The sequence below is a fragment of the Rhopalosiphum padi genome, chromosome 1 (genome assembly GCF_020882245.1).
Source record: "Rhopalosiphum padi isolate XX-2018 chromosome 1, ASM2088224v1, whole genome shotgun sequence".
NCBI classification, from domain to species: domain Eukaryota; kingdom Metazoa; phylum Arthropoda; class Insecta; order Hemiptera; family Aphididae; genus Rhopalosiphum; species Rhopalosiphum padi.
Window position 1 is genome coordinate 58,686,516 of NC_083597.1, and position 25,898 is coordinate 58,712,413.

Below are 25,898 nucleotides of genomic sequence, written 5' to 3' on the forward strand. Positions count from 1 at the left end.
ATTAATTAGTTGATTAATATTTACATTGTTTAGTGAATATAAAATTGTAAATCATTTTAACACCATCACTTCGAGATGTTGGAATTATTTCCATTTTATAATAATATAAGATATAACATTAAACTCTCAATGTAGTACTAACCTAATTGGCCCCGTTGAGATGCATACATTGGTACATATTATATAATATTTTATTTCATGTATTTTTGATGTTAAACAAATTATTATTATTTGTTTAATTTTAATGCGAGACGCAATTATGTATATACTTTAAAATTTAAAGATCGTTTTCAAATATGCCGAATGTAACTAGTCCAACACAATATAATGTAATATTTGTACCTATAGGTACGAATTAAACATTAATAATAATTAAAACAATTTTTCATACCTATTATGAAATGTATTATTTGTTTATTATTCAAAATTATTGTATAGATATAGATATTTTTCTTATATAATAAATAAGTAAGGCTACAATATTATATAATAAAAATAATATAATTGATGTACCTAATATATATTATTTATGATTTTTTTTATAATTGAACTCAAAATAAAAAGACCTGATCTGATCATAACATTCTTTTTTTGGTTTATTGGTATTTCCTTAAGAGCGGGAGTGGTAAACTGAATTCCAAATAATTGGGTGGATATTGGTGCTAGGTAAATTGAGTCCGGAAAACTTTAACGTGCTAGGTAAACTGAGTCCCGAGTAAATAATATTTGTATTATTATTTATGTACCTATTTAAAAATAAAAAGTCTCTACATTGAACGAGTACTGTATAGTGACTATAGTCACCAATTAGTGATTATCGATTACCGATTTGCTTACTTAAATACATTCAAATAGATATACTCGTATATATAATATATATATATATATATATATATAAATACGTAGCAAAGAGGTAGGTAATTAAAATGAAAAAAATGATAAAAGAAAACAATTTTTTTGAAACAAGAAATGTTGAAATATGAAAATAAAAATATTTCAAGATTTTAATTCGTTAAGAATATATCAAATAAATTTTTACATAAATAACAATAAATAGTAATAAATAAAAATAAAATTTGACTTGAATTTGTATATTATATATTTAATTAATTGTGATTTTTATGTACAACGTTATGAATTATATTAGATATTAAAAGCAAAAAAAGCACATTTTTAACCATGCCAGTTATGTTAACATAACAGATAGTACCAAGTCTGTAAAAAGTGAGAAGGAAAATGTGCTGTTTTGGAAACTAAACCTATTATAACCAGGGACTCAGTTTACTATAAAAACGGTATTTCGGACTTTATTTTGCGTAACCCGTTTTTCCTAAATTTTTTTATTTGTTTTTCCCGAATTTTCGATTATGAAAAAAGTACTTAGAGTTTTTAATTTTAACCTCTCCAAAGAGTACAAATTAGATCCAACTTTTTATCCAAAACAACTGCGCTCAAAGTCAAAAACCGAAGCATTTTATCGACTACTTATCGTGTACATACACCAAAATAATAATTAACACATTGTAAAAGCAATACATTCAGAATTTAAAAATTCTAATAATGAGTAATGTATAGATACATAATATTTAATCAAAAGTAATCAACAAAATCTTATGTATGTATATATATAGAGTGATTATTTTGCCTAAGATTATTTCAAAATCGTTTTTTCTTACATATAATTTTCTGTCAAAATAGCATTCAATTTATTAAAAGAATTATAATTTTATAAGTTTTTTCATTCTTGAATAACAACATATATTTTTAGTTACATATAAATATTTATATATAATATATTAAAAAATAAATGTTAATCATTGTTATTAACTTATTTGAAGTTTAGGTGAGCAGAGTGTAGACCTACATTTTGCGGGGAATATATTTAACACTTCATTCCGTTAACCTAAACTTTGAATATTTATAAATTATAAATTAGTAAGCTACTTGTGCGAATTTTGAGTTTTATAAATCAAAATATTCAGAAAATATTTTGCTTCAGAATAAAAATTTAAAAATGTATGTTGTCATTCAAAAAAGGTATAACGATCAAAAATATTTTCAAAAACTTTAATAGATTTAGAAATATTGAAGTGATCTATTAAAGAATCACCTTGTATATATTATATTATGCATATTATATATATAATTAATATATATACTTGATGTCTTGAATTATATCTATACTTATTAGCAACTAAAAGTAACTAAAGACGGATAAATGTAATCTTTCATTTATTTTTCATTACTCATACAACAAACGGTTATTATGAACCCTTAAAACAAATCCACAATTTTCTATACACAAAAAAACATCATAATATAAATAAATATTTGTTACAAAAAAAAAAAAAAAAAAAAATCAACTACAGAAAAGTAATATTAATAATAATAATAATAATAATAATAATAATATAAGTAAAGATTATACAATACATTAATAGTTATAATGCATTTAAAATGTATACATTAATATATTTATTTTATATTTCAATAAGTATAAATAAATGTTTATAGACGGATGTCAAATTGACTTTGGTTTTATATAATAATAGTTTATTCTTTTATTTTATAAACATAAACATATTTCTAAAAAGATAATAATGTATTAGCATTAGATTTAAACTGAAAGTCTGAACATAATTGATTTTATTAATGAACACAGGTGTATACATTATAATTGATTATATACACAGAATAATATCTAAATTATTAGATTTTGGAATAATTATTCTGGTATGCCAAATGTGAGACTTTTTGGTTTATGTAATAAACATTTAGTTATAAGTGATCACCATGAACAAAGGAATGTGTTAGTAAAAAAAAATATACATGTCTGGAATGATATTAATACACTAAACTCAAGTCCAAATTATCCATAAAACATTTTATAGAGCTTATACATAGTATTTTATCACCTTGGTCAAAAAACACTTAACTATAAGAAATAAGAAAAAACCTACATATTGTTTTACAACACGTGCTTCAAGTTTTAAATATATTTATATATTTTTTTAGAAGTAAACATTTGTATAACACAGAGTAACCATTAGACATATTATGTTAACATGGATTTCATAGTTCGTGAGATTATTTAAGTTTTAGAATAAATCCAAATCCAATAACTATGTGAAAAATTGAAATTATAAATATAATATTAGAATTTACTATTTAAATTAAATTGATTAGGTATTACAAAATAAAATCATGAAAATTATTAATATTCAAAGAGAAAACAATATTAATTTGATGTATTAACTCTTAATTAGTTTTAGGTGCTGACCTGTCATTGACAGCAATAGATTTTCTTAACACCATACCTTTCCTTATTTGTTCCATAAGTGAATCATGACATGTGGCTGGGTCCACAACAGAATGTCTGGCAGGAGCAATCCAACGTCTGGCTAATTTTGGAGACCCACCTGTTGTTTTAGGTTGCTGTTGTAATAGTCTAGAGCCTAAAGCTGCCATAAACCCAGTAACTGGTTCAGTTGAATGGCTATTACATCGATCAGCACTTGTTGACCGATTACTGGGTGTGCGGCGCAATAAAATAGGACTTGCAGGTGTATGATTAAGTTGTGTTAGATTACGTACAGTTTCAGCCACACTTCCACCAGATGATTTACGTTGATGTGTCATGGGTTCAGAATATACTTTTTCTGAAGTTAAAGATGTTTGTGAACGACTTTGCTGCCGTTGTTCCGCAGCAATATCCAGCAAAAATGGTGGTGGAGGGGGTAGGTTTTGTACTGAATTGTTTAAGATAGATGGTGTTCGGCGTATTGGTGGAGGTGGCTTGTTACTTTGAATTGAAGAACGACGGCACAAAGTACCGCTTCTGAGACTGGAATAACCTGCAATAAGATTAAATATATTTCAATATAATTTTTGTTTAATTTGAAAATTTTAATGACATGAAAACAGGTATGGTTGTTATTTCTTCACAAACTAATATTGTTTATCTTATTATTAAAAGTACTATTATAATTTATTATAAATTAGGACAGTAGTTAGCACCCGACTTGTGTATAGGGCATGACTCACTGTACACGATAATCTTAAAGATTATTGACTGGATGGGGGCAACAAATAAATATTGCCCGACAAAAAACTGGTTGCCACCAACTACCATTCTTATTTTGAATAGACTACAGAATTATATTTATCATAGCATATTTTAAATAAAAACATTTTTGAGAAGAATCTATATACTAATCGTACATGCAACTTACTGTAAAACAATTTGTTACTAATACATTTTTAAGTTTCTTTATTTTAAATAATATTTCTAATTAATGATTAAATCACAAAAATATTTGTATAATTAAGTAAAATACCTAATTTTTGATTTTATTGACTTAAAACATAGCTTTCCAAACACAACATTTGTTTCATACATCAAAGAACTTAAAATGAAAGTTTTGCTTTGACTTTCTTTTATATTTTTGGATAACATTTTATAAAAATTAACTATAAACTATTTCAGTAAAAAGAAAAATTGTATTACTTATTTTTGCTACGTTAACATATTATTTTTATTATGTATTATTATGTTTTCATCTATGTACCAAAAGCGTTTACTGCTGCATAACGGTATGATGAATAAAATCAAGTGCACATAAAATTCTATATTTATATAAAGATTTAGGTATAATTTTTGATCCTAAATTAAATTTTTCTCTTCATACTGAAATGATAAAAAATAAAGCTTTTCATAACTTAGGGTTCATTAAACATACTTGTGGTGCATTCTCAGATCCTATTCCCCTAAAAATTCTCTATTTTTCTCTTTTCCGTTCTAATCTAGAGTACAGTCCTCTCATCTGGATAAACAATACGTCGAAACAAAATCTTACGCTAGTATCTGTCCAAAATAACTTTCTACGTTTTATCTCTTTTAAATTCAATATTAACAGACATCTCCATGGCACATATAATAATGTTTTAAATTTTCTTAATATTTAGATACTCTCTGATTGTCGTACACTTTTACTCTCTAAATTTTTACAAAAACTGATATTAGGTTCAATTGACTGTCCTGAAATTCTCTCTTTAATCCGTTTTAAAATTAATAGCTTTAATACTAGAGATCCAAAACCTTTTTATCCACTTTTTTCAACTAAAAATTATATCTTGAATTCTCCTACTAACCTTCTTATGGCTGCAGGTAATACTTTTGTCTTTGATTATATTTGAAAATGTATTATTATTTTTTAACTATACTCGATTTGTTTTCTATATTTACTATTAAGTTTTATTATTACAATCAATCTATAATTACGTAATAACTATAACTTATTGAATTATGTATTATTTTTCACACACAATGAATATTATTATGTTTTAGGACTCATGTCCGTTTATATTAAATAAATAAATAAATAAATATATATATTACATATATAGGTAGTTTTATTAATGACTTGTATCAATTTGCATAATGCCATAAATTACATAAATATACATACAAATAATAGGAATAGAATTTAATTTTGTTTAATCATTATGTTAAAACATTTTTATTTATTTTTTTGAACATAATCCACACTTCAGTAATGAGTTTATAATTATAAGGGTGAATACATTGAAATTTGTTCTTAAGTTTTAAAATAATCAATTTAGATTTTAGATATGAAATGTATTTTTATTGTAAATTATCATTAAGTTAAGAGAAACTTTAAAAAAAAAAAAAAATTCTCTATAACCATACTAAATACTAAATTACTTCACGGGGAATACATACCTAATGTAGATACAGGCCGTACACGTTCTTTGATGGCAATACTATTTTGACTATCCAATGTGCAATATTTCAAAAGTGAATTTTCCACTTCTAAATAATATACAAACAGATATATACAAGCAAGCACAATAATATAGCAAGAATAAGATGAAATATGAACAACACAAATAACACGTGATTTCTAAGCATTACGTATAAACATATTTTGTCAATTAGTCACCATTATTTGGTCTTTAGAGAATAGCAGACAGCAGTTTTTCATGAAATTATAACTCTCCCAAAAAAATAATTAAATCTGTCATAATTTATTTATTTGGTTTTAAGTATTTAAAGTATTATTTTTTATGTTGTTATTTTAATTTACAAATACATAATATATTAACTAGAATGTTGTAATTATGTTATTATTGAGGTATATGATTTGTTATCATTGGGGTGAATGTATAATGTACAATATATATCAGTAAATATATTCTGTCAGTAAACATAATTTTCTGTATCCACTTAGTATTATTATCAAATACAGTTTTGTAATCACTAATTATACATTTTTTTGATAATTAATTTCAAGCTTCAAATATATAGTTTGTAATACAAAGACCTAGTTAATACATTATATATCTGTTATTGTTATATAATGTTTTATTACTATGATGATTATTAATGATTATAAATGATAAAAAGTATTTGCTGAATGAACCAAAACATGGAGACTAATTATTATAGAATTTTCAGAGGAAAAAAATAAATGATCAATAATATACTTTTCCAAGTCATCTGTACTAGTAAATAATATGCAACTATTTTACTATTTTCTTTTCAAATAAAATTAATTATTCAACTATACACATAATATAATCACCTTCATCTGGAGTGGCATTTGATATTGCTGTTTGACTACTGTAGCCGCTTGAAGACTCCAAAGAACTCTCACTAGTGCTTTCCTTTCGATCTCCATCATTCTATGTTAAAAAAAATATTGATTAAATAAATATATAATAAAATTAATAATAGTATGTAAATTAAAATCTACCCAAAATATTGCTTTAACTATGTTTTTATTTTTTTTATTTTAAATTTAATATGGTTTTTTTGTCCAAAATATAGATTTTCTTATAAAATTAGTGATTTTTAACTAAGTAAAACCATTTGGGTAAATTTTAATATATTATTGCTGTCAATTATAATAAAAACAAGGACAAATTACTTTCAAATTTACAATTGAAGAAGGCTCAGTGTACTGTGAATTTCTTTCTTGAGCTTTGTTGGCAGCCATACTAGCTAGTTCATGCATATTAACATATGTTGGTTGAATATATTCTAAACAAAATATATATAACTATAAATTATAAAAATCACATGTATAATTTAAGTACAAGCAAATAAATTTGATAAATTTATAATTATCATGTATATGAAAAAAAAATGGCAAGAGTCTGGATTTAAATCTTAAATTTTGGTTTCTAAACAGAATTAATTATTTTATAACTATTTTAAATTGTTAAAAGCTTCCAATTTAATACAAAACTGAAGAATATTGTAGTATTCATCATGAAATTATTATTCTAGTCACTAACCAAACAAGTTTGAATTATTTATATTTGAACCTAAAATAATAAATGTTTGAATTACATTAAAAATAAGCAATACAAAATATTGTAAAACTAATATAATAATTGTTTAATTTTGAGTCTGAAAATTATGATTCAGTGATTATAGGCACTTTCTTTTTGGGTTTTATACCACACTATGCCAGAAAATAAGATATATTAATAATACTAGAAAAATAAAAAATAATAATTCTAGGGTACATTCTGTGTACAATAACAGCTTCAACATTTTCATTAAAAATTCACAATTCATTTTTCATAAAAAAGATTGTGTGATTTATTATATAACTAACCAGTCACCTACATCTATTCATCTATTCTAAAAATTGTTTCTGCAAACTATATAATATATTTTAGAATAAAATGAAAATCTCATTTAATAATTACACATTTAAATTAAATGTATAAATTATTATTTATTAACAAAGTATAAAATATAAAAATTAAGAGTGAAAATATTTTAAAAGTTTTTTCAAAATAAATGTCTTTTTTCCTCAAAAACTAAACATAGAAAAAATGTGATTATAAGAAATATAATTTTATTTTTACCAACCAATTGTTTTTAGTGAGGTTGGTTTATAACTTTTGTGCATATCTCTGGACGGGACATCGGGGACATGAGCATAATCGTCTTGTGGTGAGACAACGGGAGTTTTATCAATAGAAGAAGAATCAGGTTGAAATGTGTACGCGCTAAGGGCTGGTCGTAGATGGTGGGCACCACCTGAAATAGTGTGTGGTCTTGCATCATTCATAATGGCTGACGCTGCACGTTCAAATTGTAATGTTTCCTGAGCATTGGGCCATGTGCCACATCCACCTTCTGAACTAGCAAATGGTGTGGATGGTGTACTACTTCCAGCACTGCTACTATTGGAATCAGATGAGTTAGGAGCCTAAGAATAATAATATATTAAAATAAAATAAAATATGAAACAATAATATTTAAATTATGTGTAGTGATTCTAGAAAACAGGTAATACATACAAATGCAAAATTCAATTGTTTTTTTTATTAGGCACTCACCTTTGAATATGATTGTTGTTTTGTATATATTGTGTCTTGGGATGTAAACCCCGAATCATGAGATGAAGCACTGCATAATCTACTAGGAGGTAAAGGTCCTTTGTAACGTAGCTCATTGGATACTGGCTAAATTACCACATACACACAAACACAAAAAAAACATGCCAAAATAACTACATATAACGAAAAAATAAAAATAAATAAAATATATATACTTCTATTTCTCAAATTCCATACACTAACGAACAAAGAGTAGAAATAAAAATATTAATACAGTCGTCACTCAATAATTCGAAATTCAGGGGACACCAAGCCGAAAATTCGATTTATAGAAGTCTTCGATTTATCAAGTGTTCGAATAATTAAGGGGAAAAATAAATAATTCGAATTAAAGAGAAATAAAAAATTTTATTACATAAATACATTGTTGTATTTATTAAATATTTATTTTGACATTTATTAATACATATTATTATATGTTACAGTCATCACTCGACAATTCGAAATTCAGTGGACCGAGCTAAAAATTCGATTTATAATGATGTATATAAATTTCCCCGTGCTTTGTGTACCATTTCCATAACTAGTGGTGTATTTAGGAATTTTAGGATAAGGACAAAACATATTTTGCCCCCCCCCCCCCAGTAAAAAAAACTAAAAAAATTTCTACGCCGCACAGTGGTGAAACTGTTAATACCATAAAACACCATGTTATATAAATACTATAGAATATGCCTCTATTGTACACATTTGCTGTGAAGAATATTAATGATTGACGTCAGTACTCAGTATGTAAAGTACGAAATAAAAATTTGCTGCTGTGGGCAACGGGGCCAAAAACCCTACCTAAATACGCCCTGTCCATCATAACAGTGAGAATAGAAATTTTATATGATCTATCATACAGATAGGCCAAAAATTATTAGAAAATTTCCTTCAGATACATCGTTTTACATTTTTTTATTATTCCTTAGTCTAGTGGTTGAAGAGTCAAAGTTGTGTTAGAAGGTAAAATATGAATGTTGTTATTTTAAAGATGAGGAATATTATAGTAGGCGATACAGTTGCCAACGAATATCAAAATTGTACCTATCTTACCGACAGAAATTTCGAATTATCAAGAGGACCGAAATACATGTATTTTCTTCTAATTATAGAGCTTTTCTCAGGGGACCAAGCGTTTACTTCGATTTTTAGATTTTTTTTTTTAATTATCGAGGTTCGAATTATAGAGTGACTACTTTACTAAAACAATATGAATTACATTCAATCATATTTTTAAACTACCTTAGTAGGTATCATTCGGGTATGTCCAATTATTTAGTTTAAAAACTGACAATGACAGGTTTAAATTTCTTAAAATAAAAAATTCACTCGATTAATAAAATGTGAAAAATAGTATTTTTTGATCATTCATATTTTTCTATTATTCATTTTATTAATATAACCAATGATTGAAAAATAAATTATAAACTTACCTAATTGAAAAATATTTGAAGTAAAAAAATAATGATATAACTAGTTTAAAGATTGCATTAAATATAACATTATTGTAGTATTAATTTTAAATAATATATAGTTATGTTTTCATTTAAGATTTGTACATTCAATTGTATTTCCTAAAGCTATTCAAAATTATAAATAATATAATAATAATTCAACTACAGCTGTGCAATTTAATTAATAAAAACACAATGATGTTAATACATAAGAAAAAACTCATGCCATTGTAAGTCATTTTTCTTTTTGTCGATCAATATCTAAATCAATACCTGAAGCAATGAGCGGCTCCAGTATTGATGGCTCGGTGAATGTGTACTGCCGCTAGACCAGCTGTTTATTGAATTGATAGAACACATACTTGATTTACGTGAACCCAACGAACTGGGACTACTTGGGGGTGTTTGGTGTGTCCATGACATTTCACTACCTTTATAGTCAACCAGCACCTAATAAACATTAATGAATTAAAACCTTAACAATAAATATATATTTTTAATGTTAAGGAAATTATAAATAAGTTAGTCATTTTGTGCATTTTAATCGAAAGTATACTCTATAAGGATATAATTTATAAAGGACAAATCATGTGCATCGAACATATTATAGTTTTAAATATTATAGTATTATACACAAAAAATGCGAAGTCTAACTAAACTGGATGAATTAAATTAATGATTATAACATATTGGAAATTTAATTTTCAACGACCAAATTATTTAACATAATGAATTTACAATTTTTTTCTTCTCTTAAGGCTTAAGCATTGCATATTAACATTTTTATAATTTTTTTCTATAACTGAATTATTATTATTATTATTAATTTGTGTACTGAAAGTCTTACTGAAAATTGATTTCAATAACGTTCAATGCGTAAAAAAACGATTCCGAACGGAGACTGTCAGATTATATAATTAAGTGATATGTTATGATATGTTTTTATTATTAAGTAATTTATTTGGCTATAAGACGTATTACGACGGTTGGTTGATGTTATTTTTGTACAATACATCCCATTTATTGTATTATTAATATTTAATTATTATAATAGTATTCTATGTATATATATATATATATATATATATTTATATTATAATATTTTTATTAACTCCACCTTACCGTAAAACAGTGTGAAATAGGTTCATGGTATAAATTGGTAATAGCTTAAAATTAATACACTCTTTGAAAATGTCATTACGTATATTCACAATAAATGTAAATTTTAAGTTCCCACGAACAATATTTTTAAATCATAATAAATAACTAACATTGTTATTCTTTGTTTGAATATGTAATTTTGTTTAAATTTGAATTTCAAATAAATAAAAAAAAATGTTATATTTATATATTCTTTAGATTTTATGATTTCAATAAGAACTACTTATGAGTAACCTCGTATTAATCTATCAAACTTTTTGACCCAATAAAAAAAAAAATATTATCAATAATAATTGAAAAAGAAACTAAATCGAAAATTTCTCGTAATAATAATTAATTAAAAAAATGTAAAAACATTTTTAAAATTGTATCATGTTTATAAAATGATTATATAAACATTTAGTGCAAATTTCAAGTACAGTTATTCGTTTTTAAATTGCACAAAAAAAAAAAAAATTGAATTTGACAAAAGTAGGGTTTATAAAAAAATTCTCTTTTATCTATAATTTTTTATTTTATTTTCCTAATTATTTTGAAAAATACTAGTTATCTCGAAAGTACAATTTAAATTAAATGTGTTATCAGGAAATGACCTCAAAGTTGAAAATCGATGCATTATATAGTTTATGCTGTATAATCTAATTTAAAAAATATGAATGTGAACGTGATTAACTCTTAAGTAAGTAAAACTAACGTTTGGTTTCAAGTTCAATGAAGTTTAATTTTATGTTAAGTATTGTATTCTATAAAAGTCGGATACTAAATAGAGATGAAATGCAAGATATGTAGACATTTTTTTTTTTTACATTTGAATGTAACTATAAATCATTGCTTTTAAATTAATTAGTATTTATCGTATATAAAACAAGTATTATCATATTTAAACTTCTCATAAAAATAATACAAGAGTAATGTTTTTCGACATTTATTAAATTTAGTTGGAATATTTTATAAATAAATTGTGAATTTAATAGTATGATGACATTTTAAAGAATTATTTTTATAGATATTATTTGATTAATATATATTTAATATTATAGCCAAATTAGTGAAAATCCTCGAGTTCAACTAATCATTTTTTTAAGCTCTTATTACTTTGAATACAAATTTAAAATGATATGTGTTACTAGCAGTTGTTAATTTCCAATCAAATAATATTTAACGTAGTGTTTTTACCATGCAAATTAAAAATTACTCTTTTTTATCTTATACCGTTTTTTAAATTTATAAGATCACGGCGAGAGTATTATATAGTGTTGGAAACTTTCTTCCTGTTCTTAAAACACATGCCAGTAGAACCAATTCCTTGTACTACTGTGAGATTAAAAATCGAAATAGTTTGTAAATTTTATTCTAACTATAAAACATAATTTTAGAATCACAATATAACTAACTATTGAATTAAAATTTAAATGTAATCGAACTAAATTTTCTTCGAATTAAATAAATTAACATAACATTGTAATCAAATATATAGGTACATGTAAAGCTGAAAAAATAAATCAATAATATAATAGTATATTCGTATTTACTTGTTCACTAGCTGGAGGTAAAGAGTATGGTTCGGTGGTGTGTGCTTCTAATTTATCCATAACTTCTTGTAAATGGGATAATTCCATAAGCATGGCTACTTCTTCTTCCTAATTATAAAATATAATACCCAATTAAGTTTAAACCATTCTACTTTGTATATGCATGTAAACAATTTTAAAAAATACATTGAACTTACGAGAACTGGTTTCAAAATTGTTACAAAAATACAATATCGACTTCGTTCTTCGATTAATGCTTCACGAACAGCTCTCTTTTCTGTTTCTTCTAATACAGCTTTTCTATCAGAAACGTCTTGCAAAGCTTTGTGTAGTTCATTCATTTTCGCACCTTTGCGTGCTTTTTTTTGTAAACGCAATGTATCCGTAGAACGCTTTTTTAACTCAGCTCTTGCTTTTTTATATTCTAAAAAATGCACATTAACAATGATTTAAATGAATAAAAAATAAGTTATTAGCAATAATAAAATTAATAATAAGTGCATAATTTAATATATAACTGCAATTAAAATTACATTTAAACACATTAAAAAAAAAATAATTTGTTAACTTTAAATATGTTTATATTATGAAAAGAATACAATTTTTTACTTTTATTTATATCCTTAAAATTATTATATCCATGTTTCTGAATTAAACTAATATTATATAAATAAATTATGTTGCACGTATTATAAATACAGATCACATCATAGATGTACGAGTACATCTACTTATGTGATTAATAAATAATAACTAATAAATTATCATTAGAATATATAAAACGTTATAATAGTAAATAACACATATAAGAAATACCTAGACTTAAACAAAATAAATCACCCTATAGCTGGTCAAAGAGCAATAAATTGTTATTATAAATATTTAAACTATGACTAACTTAAAATAAATAAAAATTTATTTTATCGAAGTATATTATTGAAAAAACTATTGAGGAATTTAAATTAGGAAAAAATAATATGTAAGAAATTATCTAATAAGTTTTAAAATTTTTTATTTAAATATACGAAGACAATAATATGTTTTTTATAACGAAATGTATTTAATACTAAGAAGAATGACGATTATTGGTGTAAATTCTGGACGATTGGCTTTTTTCTGTGTACCTATATATTATATATATAAGTGAGTAATATCGCGATAATATGTAATTCCATAATCCATAAATTGTGACATTTTTATTGTTTGCCTTGACTAGCACTACAGTGTGGTTTGTTGGTACAAATTGTTTTTATACTTTAAACGCAACTAAGAAAGTGAGTGGGCATGGCTGCTATACGAATAATGGTACACAAGCCGAAAAAAATCATATCTAAATCTGTCATCTAACATCTAACATTATGGAGATAAATAGCAATAAGAGAAATTTTTTACTCTTGTCCTAAATACTGCGGGAGTTGACAAAAGATTGGTGACATTGGACCTCTAAACACCCAATTACACTTTTGTGTATCGAAACCACACCAGAGCCGAGTATGGTATAAAATAACTCATGTCAACGATTTTATTAGATGAAGAATCAACTTTTTTTTTACTCCATATAATATAATATTAATAAAGCAATATTATATTATAACCAGAAAGAGCACTCAATATTGATTTTAACATAATATTTTTTATTATGTATAATTTTATTATTTTAAGTGTAGCACTCGTATATTATACTTATATATTTTCTAATTATCGAGTGTTACCACAATAATGGTCTGTGATAGGTATACAATATACATAGAATCAAAATATATTTGTAACGTAAATATTTCGTTTGTATTTTATCATAAATTAATACATAGGTACAATTTCCTAATTTTTTATTAAAAATAATTTGTTTATTATTTTTACAATATTATAAATTAATTAAATATATTTGAGTATATCATAATAGAATGCCGAAAATATTTAGAAGATAAAAAAAAATCAAACACCACATACTATAACAGATAGTACAGATAGTAAGTATATAGATATATTTATTTTATTTATTCACATACTATTATAACTCTGAATTTCAAACAATACAATACAAACAATTTGTTACAGTTGAAAGTTGTATAACTTAAAAATAATTGATAAAAACACATTTAAAAAAAATAATAAATTATAAAATTACATACACGACTCTGATACACTAAATTAATTGTATAACGTATTTAAACACATCGTTTTTCATCGATTTCATAATTTATAGTATAGATAATAATAATAATTGATATATTTTGATTAATTTGAATTCTTAGTTACCATAATTTTGATACATTATAATTCATTAATAATGTATAAATACTATGTACCATATATACGGTATGTAAATAGTGATTATTGGTTTTATTCCAAAATAATAGTAAAGTTCAATATATTGTTTAAAGTTTGAAAATGTTTTCTGAACTATATTTGATTGGTATAAAATATAGATTATAGGTGTATATTTAATCTCAATAATGAAGAAAACATAAATTATTTTAAAATAATAAATATTACGAAACCTAAATTACATTAGTTTTTCATTTTCATCCTACATTTTATACCTAATATATTGGTAATAATTTTTTAAATTACACTCGAGAACTGATGAGAAAATAGAACAGTATAGAGATTACATAATTGTATAAATAGACTGTTTTTATAAATTATTTTCACAATCATTACATAACTATTTTTTAACCACAAACTGTTATACTTCTTAAATAAAATTGATTAAAGATGTTAGCGCACTATTAGTTTTATCTCTCGCAAAGGAAATTTGCGTGTTTATCTGATCCAATTTTGTGTTGTTAGTACCTAATATATTTATAATATTAGAGTAAATTGTCCTATTACCAAACTTAAAAGCAAGAAAAGCATTTCATAAAATTTTATTCATATTTTAATTTTAAAACAAGTATGAGAGCAAATTTGGAAAATATTGTGTAAATATTTGTATATTACAGTTGTAATATTTTACATAGTTATAAATTACTTCAAAATCAAAACATCAATAAAAGCTTATGAAATGATTTAAACAATATTCTTATTTTTAAGTTAGATAATAGAACAATTTACTTTAATATTATAAATGTATAACTAACAACGTAAAATTGGGTCGTCTGAACGCAATTGTCCTATGTTGCGCATTGGTTAGAGAAAGAAAGAAAATAATAATAGTACGCCAACATCCTTGACTATATTTATACTTATATAATAAAATAAAACGTTCATGATATTTTAGTTTGTATAAAAATATAAGAGCATATAAAATAATCATTTATTTTATTTATTGAATTAAACATGGAAGTTTGCAAGTTATATTAATTATTTCGTTACTGATAATACCTTGCAATATTTCCACTACAAAATCCAGTTATATAATTCATATATTAAATACATGGAATAATATAAATATTATAATGAGTACAAATATCGATGTATTACAATTATACTATATTATCTATATTATATATAGATAAATAAACATATATAATAATATATTGTATTTAATAAATAACAGTAGAAATTTACTTTACTGTTTGTTGATACATAATAAAATAATCAAATCGATTTGTCCTATTAAAAACAGGATCACTCATTTTTTGTTATTTTGGGTAGTCATACCTTTCGTCAAAAATAAAAAAACTGTATGAACGTCATTTTTTGTTTTAAAGATTTTACAGAATAAAAAATAGATATAAACACTAAACAGTCTACAAAGAGCTTCTGTATAAAAAATCGATAAACTCCCTATTTAGTTGTCGTGTGAAATATTTAACCAGACATATGGTAATACGAATAGTATTATATAGATATTATTGTATTATATACAGACTCGGCGCGGAAAACAACGTTGCCGTGGCCGCAGCGGTTGGTTTGGTGTACGCGTGGACCGATACGCCTACACCACGCGCTTCGCCAACGCACAGATGTCGGCAAGCAGCAATGATACAAGCCGACAAAAATCGTCGCCAGTTTTCTACGTGAGCGTTTGATTTTTTTTAATGTTTATTTTACTTTTCTTATGTGCGTATTATACTTATTTACCTCTTGTTATATTAAGCACGTGTCCTCGGTGTATATTATAATGTTATAATATTAACTGAAAAACATACATTATGTGTGTTGAATTATATTTGATAGGTAAAAAACTATTATCACACCAATTATATTCTTTATTTTTTCAAAATCTACTCTACTTCCGAAGAAATTTATGTATTTCTATTTTGGGCAACCCCTTACGTTAATTAAACACACACTAAAAATAATTATTTTTATAAAAATACAATTATTAACAGAATAAATAACACTTGTCACTGAAAACAAAATATTTCATAAACCTGCTACAAATTTGACGTAATACTTATACATTATTTTCTAATAACAAACATTATACTTGCAATTGTAACTTATAATAAGTATTATGTTTATTATTGCAAAATTAAAATTTCATTCAATTTCCGTATGGTTGTTATTCAGAAATGGTATTTCAATGGTAAGGAAAATAAGCATTTAAAGGCAAGGATAAAAATATAAATCATTTATCATAATGATATTCAATAGTAATAATACTAATAATAATATGTTTGTTGTAATAACAAGTTACTGTATAATTGAGCCAGTAATTTGGAATCATACTTTTAAATTATTTAACTAAAAAGAAGAAAAATGTATTTTTTAATTAATCAAAAAAAAATATTTTAAAAACAAGTATAGTATATAATATAATACCCTCGAGAAAAAAGGCCAGAGGGTTTTTTACATTGGTGGGTATTCCTTCTCATTTAATTTCAAGTGTTAGATCACAGTTAAGTTATCTAATTTAATATATATTTATACTAACAATTGTATTTTACAGTGTATTTGATAAATTCTCGAGTAAAAGTCCCGAGAGCTTCATAAAAATTAGGATGAAAGTAATAACGTAATTTTTATATTTTTATCTGATTAAAATTGCCAACACTTTAAAATAAAGAGAATTATTTTGGATTTTAACATAAATAACTACATTTAATGTATTTTTAATTACATATTTTAAAATAAACTATGATATATTAAATGAAGAGGTACACTCAGCATCTATTACACTACACCAAGGGTGGCTATTTTTTCTGTTCTAGGATGTCAACTTATTTGATGACCTTATTTTATTCTTTGTTAAACCTTAACAAATCTTATGGATGATATTTTTTTGGACAGTTGGCGCATTGCATAGGTGTGTTAACTCTGCTTTATAGCCTACTCAACAACAAAGTGACTATTTTAATTTAAAGTTCTGCTCGGAAGCTGTTATTTTAAATTTCTCATAGAAAATTATTTCATTACTGTCTACTTATTATGTTTTCAACATAATGTTTAAGTTAAATTTGGGAGACGTAATTATTAGAAAAAAAAATATAATATTTTGTTTTAAGTTTTGACATTTTCACACAAAATATAACCATACAATTATTTATGAATTGTATATTTATGTTTTGTATACACAATTAAACTATATAGTACCTATATTTATCGCAATATATAATAATTAATTATAAATATATAGGTATGTATATAATATTATGTACGTAGATAAGACACCAAACTAAATAATACAATAGGTTATAGATAGGTATAATAAAACTGTTTGAAGATGTAAAAAAAATTCGTACTCGGTAATGAACAATAATATAAATAATTTATGTAAATGAGAATATCGGATTAGTATTTTATTCATTATAGTTTAAGAAAAAAAACAATATGCTAGTTGGCTTTATTGACAGGAAAAAAGAGTATATGTATTTTATCCGTGTCATAAAAATGTCTTTATATATATGCAAATTCAACTCTATAAACCATATATTCATCAATATACAATATCTTTACAAGACATACATATTTAAATTTTATTTTTTGAGGATAATAGATTAGAAGTAGAAATATTATATTTATTGATTACTGTAATGTGCTCAATGTTCACATATTTAATAATTTTTTAAAACTGTATTCTTTTATAACTGCACCACCAAATTGTTATTTTATTACAATTTGAAAAATCAACTGTTATTGCTTTAAAAATCTAAGCAAAATGTTTTTATTTTATTGAACAACAACGAGTCGTGAGAAATTATGAATTAAAGGTATACAATATGCTACAAAAGATATTAGTAAAAGATGTTTTAATATTTATGAATTATTTTAAATGTCAATATAAAACAATTATGCATTTATCATCGGTGGAAAAAACATATTATTACATTTTTATCAAATTGTGGAATAATACGGTTACTTATAAGTAACCATAGTAACAAAAGTCACGATGAGTGAAAACTAAAAATATCGTTTTATTAAGCATTGAACCCTAACGTCAAATTTATATTTAAATTATAAAGTTCAAACATTAAGATATTTGAAAGACATTTGAAATATCAATATAATCGTATTTATTTTAGTTGGAATTATATTATAAATATTTAATTCGTAGTAAATAAAAAATAATAATATTAAAAATGGCGTGTGTCCACTGGGAATAATAACGTAAATAATACATTTTTTTATTATTTCAATGTTCTTCAATTTGACAAATCAATTTATGAAAATAGCCTTTCATATTTTGTAGACTTTAATACTCACTCTCCGTAAAATGTTTAAAAAAAACCACTCAAAAATCATGTTTAGTACGGCATAAAATGAAATAGGTACATTGTGCCGTGAGATATGAAAACACATTTGCTAGCCACTATGTTTATGTGACCTATATTCATATTCCCAGAAACTCATTAACTTAAAAAAATAAAATGTTTTAAGAATTTTTTGAGTACATTTAAGTAAGCCATCATTCATTCACTATAAAAAAGTAAACATCAACTATATAGTTACCTTAAGGTTTAGTATCCAAATAACAGAATCATATTAGAATTAAGAACAACTTTACTATCCAAATGTATACAGGTTGTCCCGTGAGGATTTATCCATTGCGATATCTCTTGAAATAATGGATATAATTCTGATTTTTTCATAAGATTCACAGGGACAAGAACTACAAATATTTCACGTTTTAATTTATTTAAATGTTTTAGTAAAAAATATATTTTTGTTATTTAATTATTTAAAAAAAATTTAAGATAGCTATTTCGTAGTTAATTTTTAATATTTTTTTTAGTTTCGAAAAAAACTGCGTATATGTGTGAGCACACGGGCCACATGTTTGATAAAATGATACCACTATCCTATTAAATAATAATAATAACTTTTTTACCAAAACATTAAAATAAATTAAAACATGAAATATTTGTAGTTTTTGTCCCTGCGAATCTTACGAAAAACCCAGAATTATGATATCTCTATTATTTCAGGAGATATCGCAATGGGTAAATTCTAGCGGGACACCCTGCAGTACATTATTTAAAACCGTGTTTGTTTCAACTAATAATGACTAATGAGACTTTTACTTGTAGGCTTCTACATGTTACAATCTATTGAAATTGTATTTAATGTTCAAATATTTTGGTTAAACTTTAAATTTAATTTTTTAAGTATAATCTTATAAGCATTAAGTATAGGTAATAAAAAAAAGCACTCAAAAATTTTGTTTTTTTTTTTCAATTTTATTTTAAATGTTAAAAGTAACTCTAAAATCATTATTCAATAATTTTTATCAATCTGCAGAACATTTACGAAAAACATGTTTTCACTAAATGTTGTACGTGATAAGACAGAAATAAAAAATATAGTGTTCTCTAATAGGGAGTTTTCTTAGAAACATAAATGATAATAAGTCATGCAGTATGTATATATAGGACTCAAGATAATATTCTTCTCAATCATTTGTATTATACTCATTAATTAATGGTTAATTAACAAAGTTAAAATAAACTGTTTAAAGAGTAAACGCAATACTAGAAACCACTGAAACCAGAGAAACGCGAAGTATTCGTTTTTTATTGTTTGTATGTCAAACGTACCTAATTAACATTTAAAAATTTTTGCGCTAAAATCTAAACGATCAATTTTAAAATGTTTAAATATTTGATTCTTGAAGATATATTATGTTTTAGATTATTACGATAATTAGTAGGCCGAGTAATAATAATTAACTTGTTATTTGCTTCTGTAAAAACTAAAAGTTATCGATTTATGATTTGTTGAATTAATGTAAGAACTAAGGTTTTTATTCCATATGAATATATGATTAATATTGTATAAATAAATAGGTATAGGCGTATAGGTATTCAGGTATTTTTAAAAATACAATCAAATATAAATATACTTAATTTATATAGTTGTATAAGTTTATAAAAATCTCAAATGTTATCACATAACTCATTTTTACTTTTAATAAGAGATAACAAATTTTACCAAAAAACATGTAATTTACGAATTGTTATCACGAATATGCTCAAATATGCAAAAAGAAAAGTTATTTAAAATTTAATTGAATTACATATTTTATATTGTGGCATAACTTAATCAACATAGTATAGTTGATTTCAGAAACATGGCAATTTATAAAGTATAAGTGTATATAATAAATAAATTAAAACTTATTTACTTATAAAATTTCTCTTGGATTGGCTACCTATTCATTTTTTCTATATTACTTGTACCTACATATGTACTTACTATTATAGTACTGTACTTATCCAATATATTTTTATTAAAAATATATATATTATATATATATTAATTTAATTATAGTAATTATACACAGTTCGTGTACTACTTACATATAATATATTCATTACAATTATTTGAAAATTGAACAAATATTTCTTATAGCTTAAATTAATTTTAAATAATTATCACATTATAATATATATATAAATGTATGATAACTGTTCATCTAACTTTATGTATATATATAAACTATTGGTATCTATTTTCATTTGGTATTAAAATACAGGTTATAAGCCAATCTTAAATAAGAATAAGAATTAATCGAAATACATAATTATATTTTAAATATTTTACACTAACCATAAATTCTTTATAATTCAATGTTTGAAGAACTGTTTTTAGAATTTTTAAGGATATTATGTAGTTTTATGTAATCTAAATGTTTTTAAAGAAAAATATTATTTTAAAAATGGGGAAATAACATTGGGTTTATTTACCTTTTGCGTGCTCTTTGTCTAGATTGACAATAGTTTTCTTCCAATCTTCAAGTTTCTCTTGAAGCGGAACCACCAAACAGTCCATTATTGCGCTGCGAATTCAATAAAAAAACAAGTTAGTTTCGGTTACGTTCTAACTCATGTCATATGAAGCATACACAATATTCGATTCAGACAGGGAGATAAGGTGCCAATCGTTATTACTAGAAAATCACGTAAATTATAGTCAGAATACTTAGACTTATTTCTTATTTGAAGTATTATTACAAAATTAATATTATTATAAACAGTTCATGTCAAATATATTTTCTTGATTAAATAAAAACTTTGTTAGGTTTAAATAGTTCTAACAAATAAAAGTATTGAAAACATTAAAAAAAATATATATATTGAAATAAAGAATACAACATAATATTAATCTATTTAAATACTAAATTAAATTATACTTAACTAAATTAATACGATCACGATAGAAATACATTAATAAATAAATTGTGTATATATAATAACAGTAGATTAATTTTTAGCTATAATATAATATATATTATATTATTATTAATTAACCTCTACGCAGTTTTTACACGGGTACACAACTAAATAGCTACATCCAATAAAGATCCAAAATGAGTATTCGTGTATCCATGTTTGTATATAACGCGTGTTTTTTTATAATTCATATTAGGGTATTACCTTGAAAATGTTTTCATTCTAGCTTCAACAGCTCTATGACGAAGACACATTCTAGTCAATGCAGTTCCGATTTCTTTAGTAGCACCTATAAAAAATAAATCAAATATGTTTTATAATTAGGTGGTTAAAATATTTGGGGAAATAAAATAAAATATTAATATGTCTAAAAAGTATGTATCCATTTCAATATTTCATAAATAGTAAACATGCTATTTAGTATATATTTATGCCATACATTACATATATATTGTAAGTTATTAAACTACAACATCTATTTGACGTAATAACACAAATAACATAAAAAGAAAGTATAAAATATTTATTATATTAACTTAAGAATTCCATCTGAATTAATACTATGAATACCGAATCAATAGCGGCTGGGTCGGACTATGTTCATAATTAGGGCTAGGGACTTATCACCCCCTAAAAAACCTTGAAATATGCATGCATGTATGCCCTAAATATGCTATTAAAATATGCATTTAAAAAAAGTATATTTGTAATACTTAAATAATAATAATATTTGTAGATATGACCCATAAATAGATAAATTTGATTAATTATCTGAAATAATTATTTTCCTTTTTTCAGATTTGTTTTTATTTTACATAGAATTTTAGTCTAAAATAAAAGTTTTTGATTTTTTTTTTTAAACAACTTAAATTGAATAAATTGGTATATTTTTAATATATAGTACTAATTACCTAGAGAATTACATTGAAGATTGAACTATTAGATATTTTCTTAAGTTCGGAATGAAAAATTACCCATTCATATAAATAATTGTCAAATATGCACTTATAAATGAAAAATGGTCAACTATGCAAAATATGCAACTATAAATTTTAAATATGAACTCGTATTGCTATGAAACAAATTTTTATATATTACTTAGCTATGTTTTTAATGATTATTTAAAAACATGCAAGCTCCTAGAAGTCCCAATCCCCTATTCATAATATAAGGCGAGTATTACTTTTGGCGAAGTCCCAAATTATTTTGGGTAAATTGGACACATTGTGGCCTCTTTCAAATTGCGGCCCAGCGCTATAGCCTCCCTTGGTTCTCCCCTTGATTCAGCCCTAAATAGCGGAGTAAATATTATGATTTTGAGCTATCTTGCCCTCGTAAAACATATGATTTTCTAAAGTAAGTCGGATATTATACAGTGATAAGTAAATAATTATGTACCTATTATAATAAATATTAAACATTACATATTTTAGTTTCAATGAATGTAAATTAAGAAATAATTACAATTTATACTAGTAGATATTTAATTTATATTGTCTTTTTCTCTTACACAATATGAACTTGGAGTATATATTTTATTTGCATGTCCCTAATAGTGATATTGAGTGTATTATACAGTACTTAAGAAAACAGGTTTGCATTAGAAAAGTAAAGAAGTATAGAAATTAGAAGTATGTATTGTTCATAATAATACACAAACACTTTAATTTTGGTCATTATTCAACTACACCTTTAATTACAACCAAAATTTACATCAACATTTAACATTGATTTAAGTAAATTAAAAATAAATTATTAGATATTTCGATCATGATAAGTTTTTAAATGCAACTATACTATTATTTCTAAGGGTTATGCTTACTGGACAACCTTCTTCCTCATGCAAATTCATGTTAGAAATTGTGTTTATCGTACAAAATAATATATGATATAAAATATTATATTTTTATAGATTGTAAATATTATTTTTTAATGAAAAAAATAAACTAATATAAAACTATTAATACATTTTGGTGTGCTAAAAGATGAAGAATAATCTAGAGAACGTGAAAATCATTTTTGGGGTAATGTTTATATATTTTTTCAAAAATGAGCATCGTGCACATGCATAATTATTTGAGGGTTGCTTGAAAATGCAATAGGGGATCCAGGTCGTAAAATGCAGTAAGAGGGTTAAAATCCCATGGAAAATACTGACAGCCCTTTAATCGAGGGTGACTACATTAGGGGCTAAAACGACTGACTAACCCAAAATGTTCGATACGCGAAATATTAGAATGATATCGGTAGTGTTCATCACGCAGTATAGGTAACGATCATTCAAATGGAAATCCTTTCCGGAAAGGAAACAATGCTATTTGCTGGACAGCATACCATTATTTGTTTATACTGCATGTAGATGATTTGCTCTAATGGTTAGGTTAAGCCAAAAATATTTGTTGTTACCTAATGAATAATTAAAATCATGATATAACTTTTATTTCCCGGTATATAAAATATAAATCAAAATATATATTATTTTAGATTTTAACACGAAGAATAGTTAGCCAGAGTTAAAGAGAAAAATATGAATAATATTAAATTATGTTTTAGATTTTTAAAATATCAAAAAAATAATGTACTAAGCAATTTAAATACAGTATAAATTATGTAAGCATAAAATAGTTTAATATACTTATTAAAGTATGTATAAACAATAGGTACCTAAGTTAGTTAGGTATTAAATAATTTTAAACGAAAATTAATTATTGAAAAATTGATAAGTACCTACATCAAAAAAATAATACATTTTAAATTTCAAAAATTATTTAAGGTAAGATAAATAATTTACCAAGATGATAATTAACGTAATTTATACATTCACAATATGTTTTATTCTTTTTATTCAATATATAATAAAAAAATCTTGATAAGTATTAATTTAAAAAAATAAATAAATAAATAAATTGAGTTTAGATTTTTAAAATTTGGGAAAAATTTCAATTGTAAGCAAATAAATAATGTTTATGATTTCTAATTTCTAATTTGTATAGGATAGTTACATTAAGGTTGCATGTAAAACGGCCATCTATTATTCATTAATCATTATTATAACTCTGAACTTATGTATATATAATGGTATTTATCGATTTATTTCATCTTAACGACTAAGTAACAAAACCCTAACAGCAGTGTAATAAGCATATTATTTAATATTTATGAATAAATATTAAATATACTTAAAATATTTTATGAAACAATATTATACGACATGTATTTTCTTATTAGAATTAATTCATCGGAAACATAATAATAAAATCACTAAACAATTATCAGCATAATATAGTGTTCAGGCTAAGAGGTAGGTACCACTAAATATTTCAGCTGGATGGCCTTGGGTTTAAATGGGGTTCAATACAACTTTTTTTTTGTATACAAAAGATAGATTAAGGTAAACTATTATCAGTGTTTATTTAGGCATTATCTGTGTACAAATAATAATTTAACAATATTGGATATTTTAAGAGTACCTAAATAGAACATCGTTATAACAACGATAATTTATAAATTTCAATTTATTAAATTGCAAATTTTAAGATTAGAAAAAAGCGATATACAAAAGTCATTTGAAAAAAAACCAGTCCAATAGAATTGGTAAAACAAAAATTTAAGGCATTATTAAAAAAAAATTAAATTGTTTGTGTGTGTATCAAAAGTGTTTGCTCAAGTTTAAAATGTGTACTTGGGTATCTTAACTGGTCATTTAACTAAACTATTTAGTGGTACTTCTTAGCATGAACATACTGTATAGTTCATTGACTGAGTAT

General features: G+C 24.0%; 1 protein-coding gene across 3 annotated transcripts in view; it reads right to left on the reverse strand.

The window, feature by feature from the left end:
• Positions 1–2,215: 2,215 nt before the first annotated feature.
• The window catches only part of LOC132922161 (protein MTSS 2), a 37,191-nt gene continuing 13,508 nt past the window's right edge, over positions 2,216–25,898 (reverse strand). Inside the window, exons 4-14 of one of the 3 annotated variants that reach the window (XM_060985521.1) lie at positions 22,336–22,420; positions 21,646–21,737; positions 12,769–12,995; positions 12,572–12,679; positions 10,152–10,328; positions 8,380–8,505; positions 7,907–8,249; positions 6,951–7,063; positions 6,606–6,705; positions 5,744–5,833; positions 2,216–3,854 (exon numbers count right to left, since the gene is read on the reverse strand). In XM_060985521.1, the coding sequence (XP_060841504.1) occupies positions 3,259–3,854; positions 5,744–5,833; positions 6,606–6,705; positions 6,951–7,063; positions 7,907–8,249; positions 8,380–8,505; positions 10,152–10,328; positions 12,572–12,679; positions 12,769–12,995; positions 21,646–21,737; positions 22,336–22,420 (2,057 nt within the window). In that variant the 3' untranslated portion in view covers positions 2,216–3,258. The remainder of the gene's footprint in view (positions 3,855–5,743; positions 5,834–6,605; positions 6,706–6,950; positions 7,064–7,906; positions 8,250–8,379; positions 8,506–10,151; positions 10,329–12,571; positions 12,680–12,768; positions 12,996–21,645; positions 21,738–22,335; positions 22,421–25,898) is intronic. The other 2 variants (XM_060985530.1, XM_060985537.1) reach the window with 2 other exon arrangements.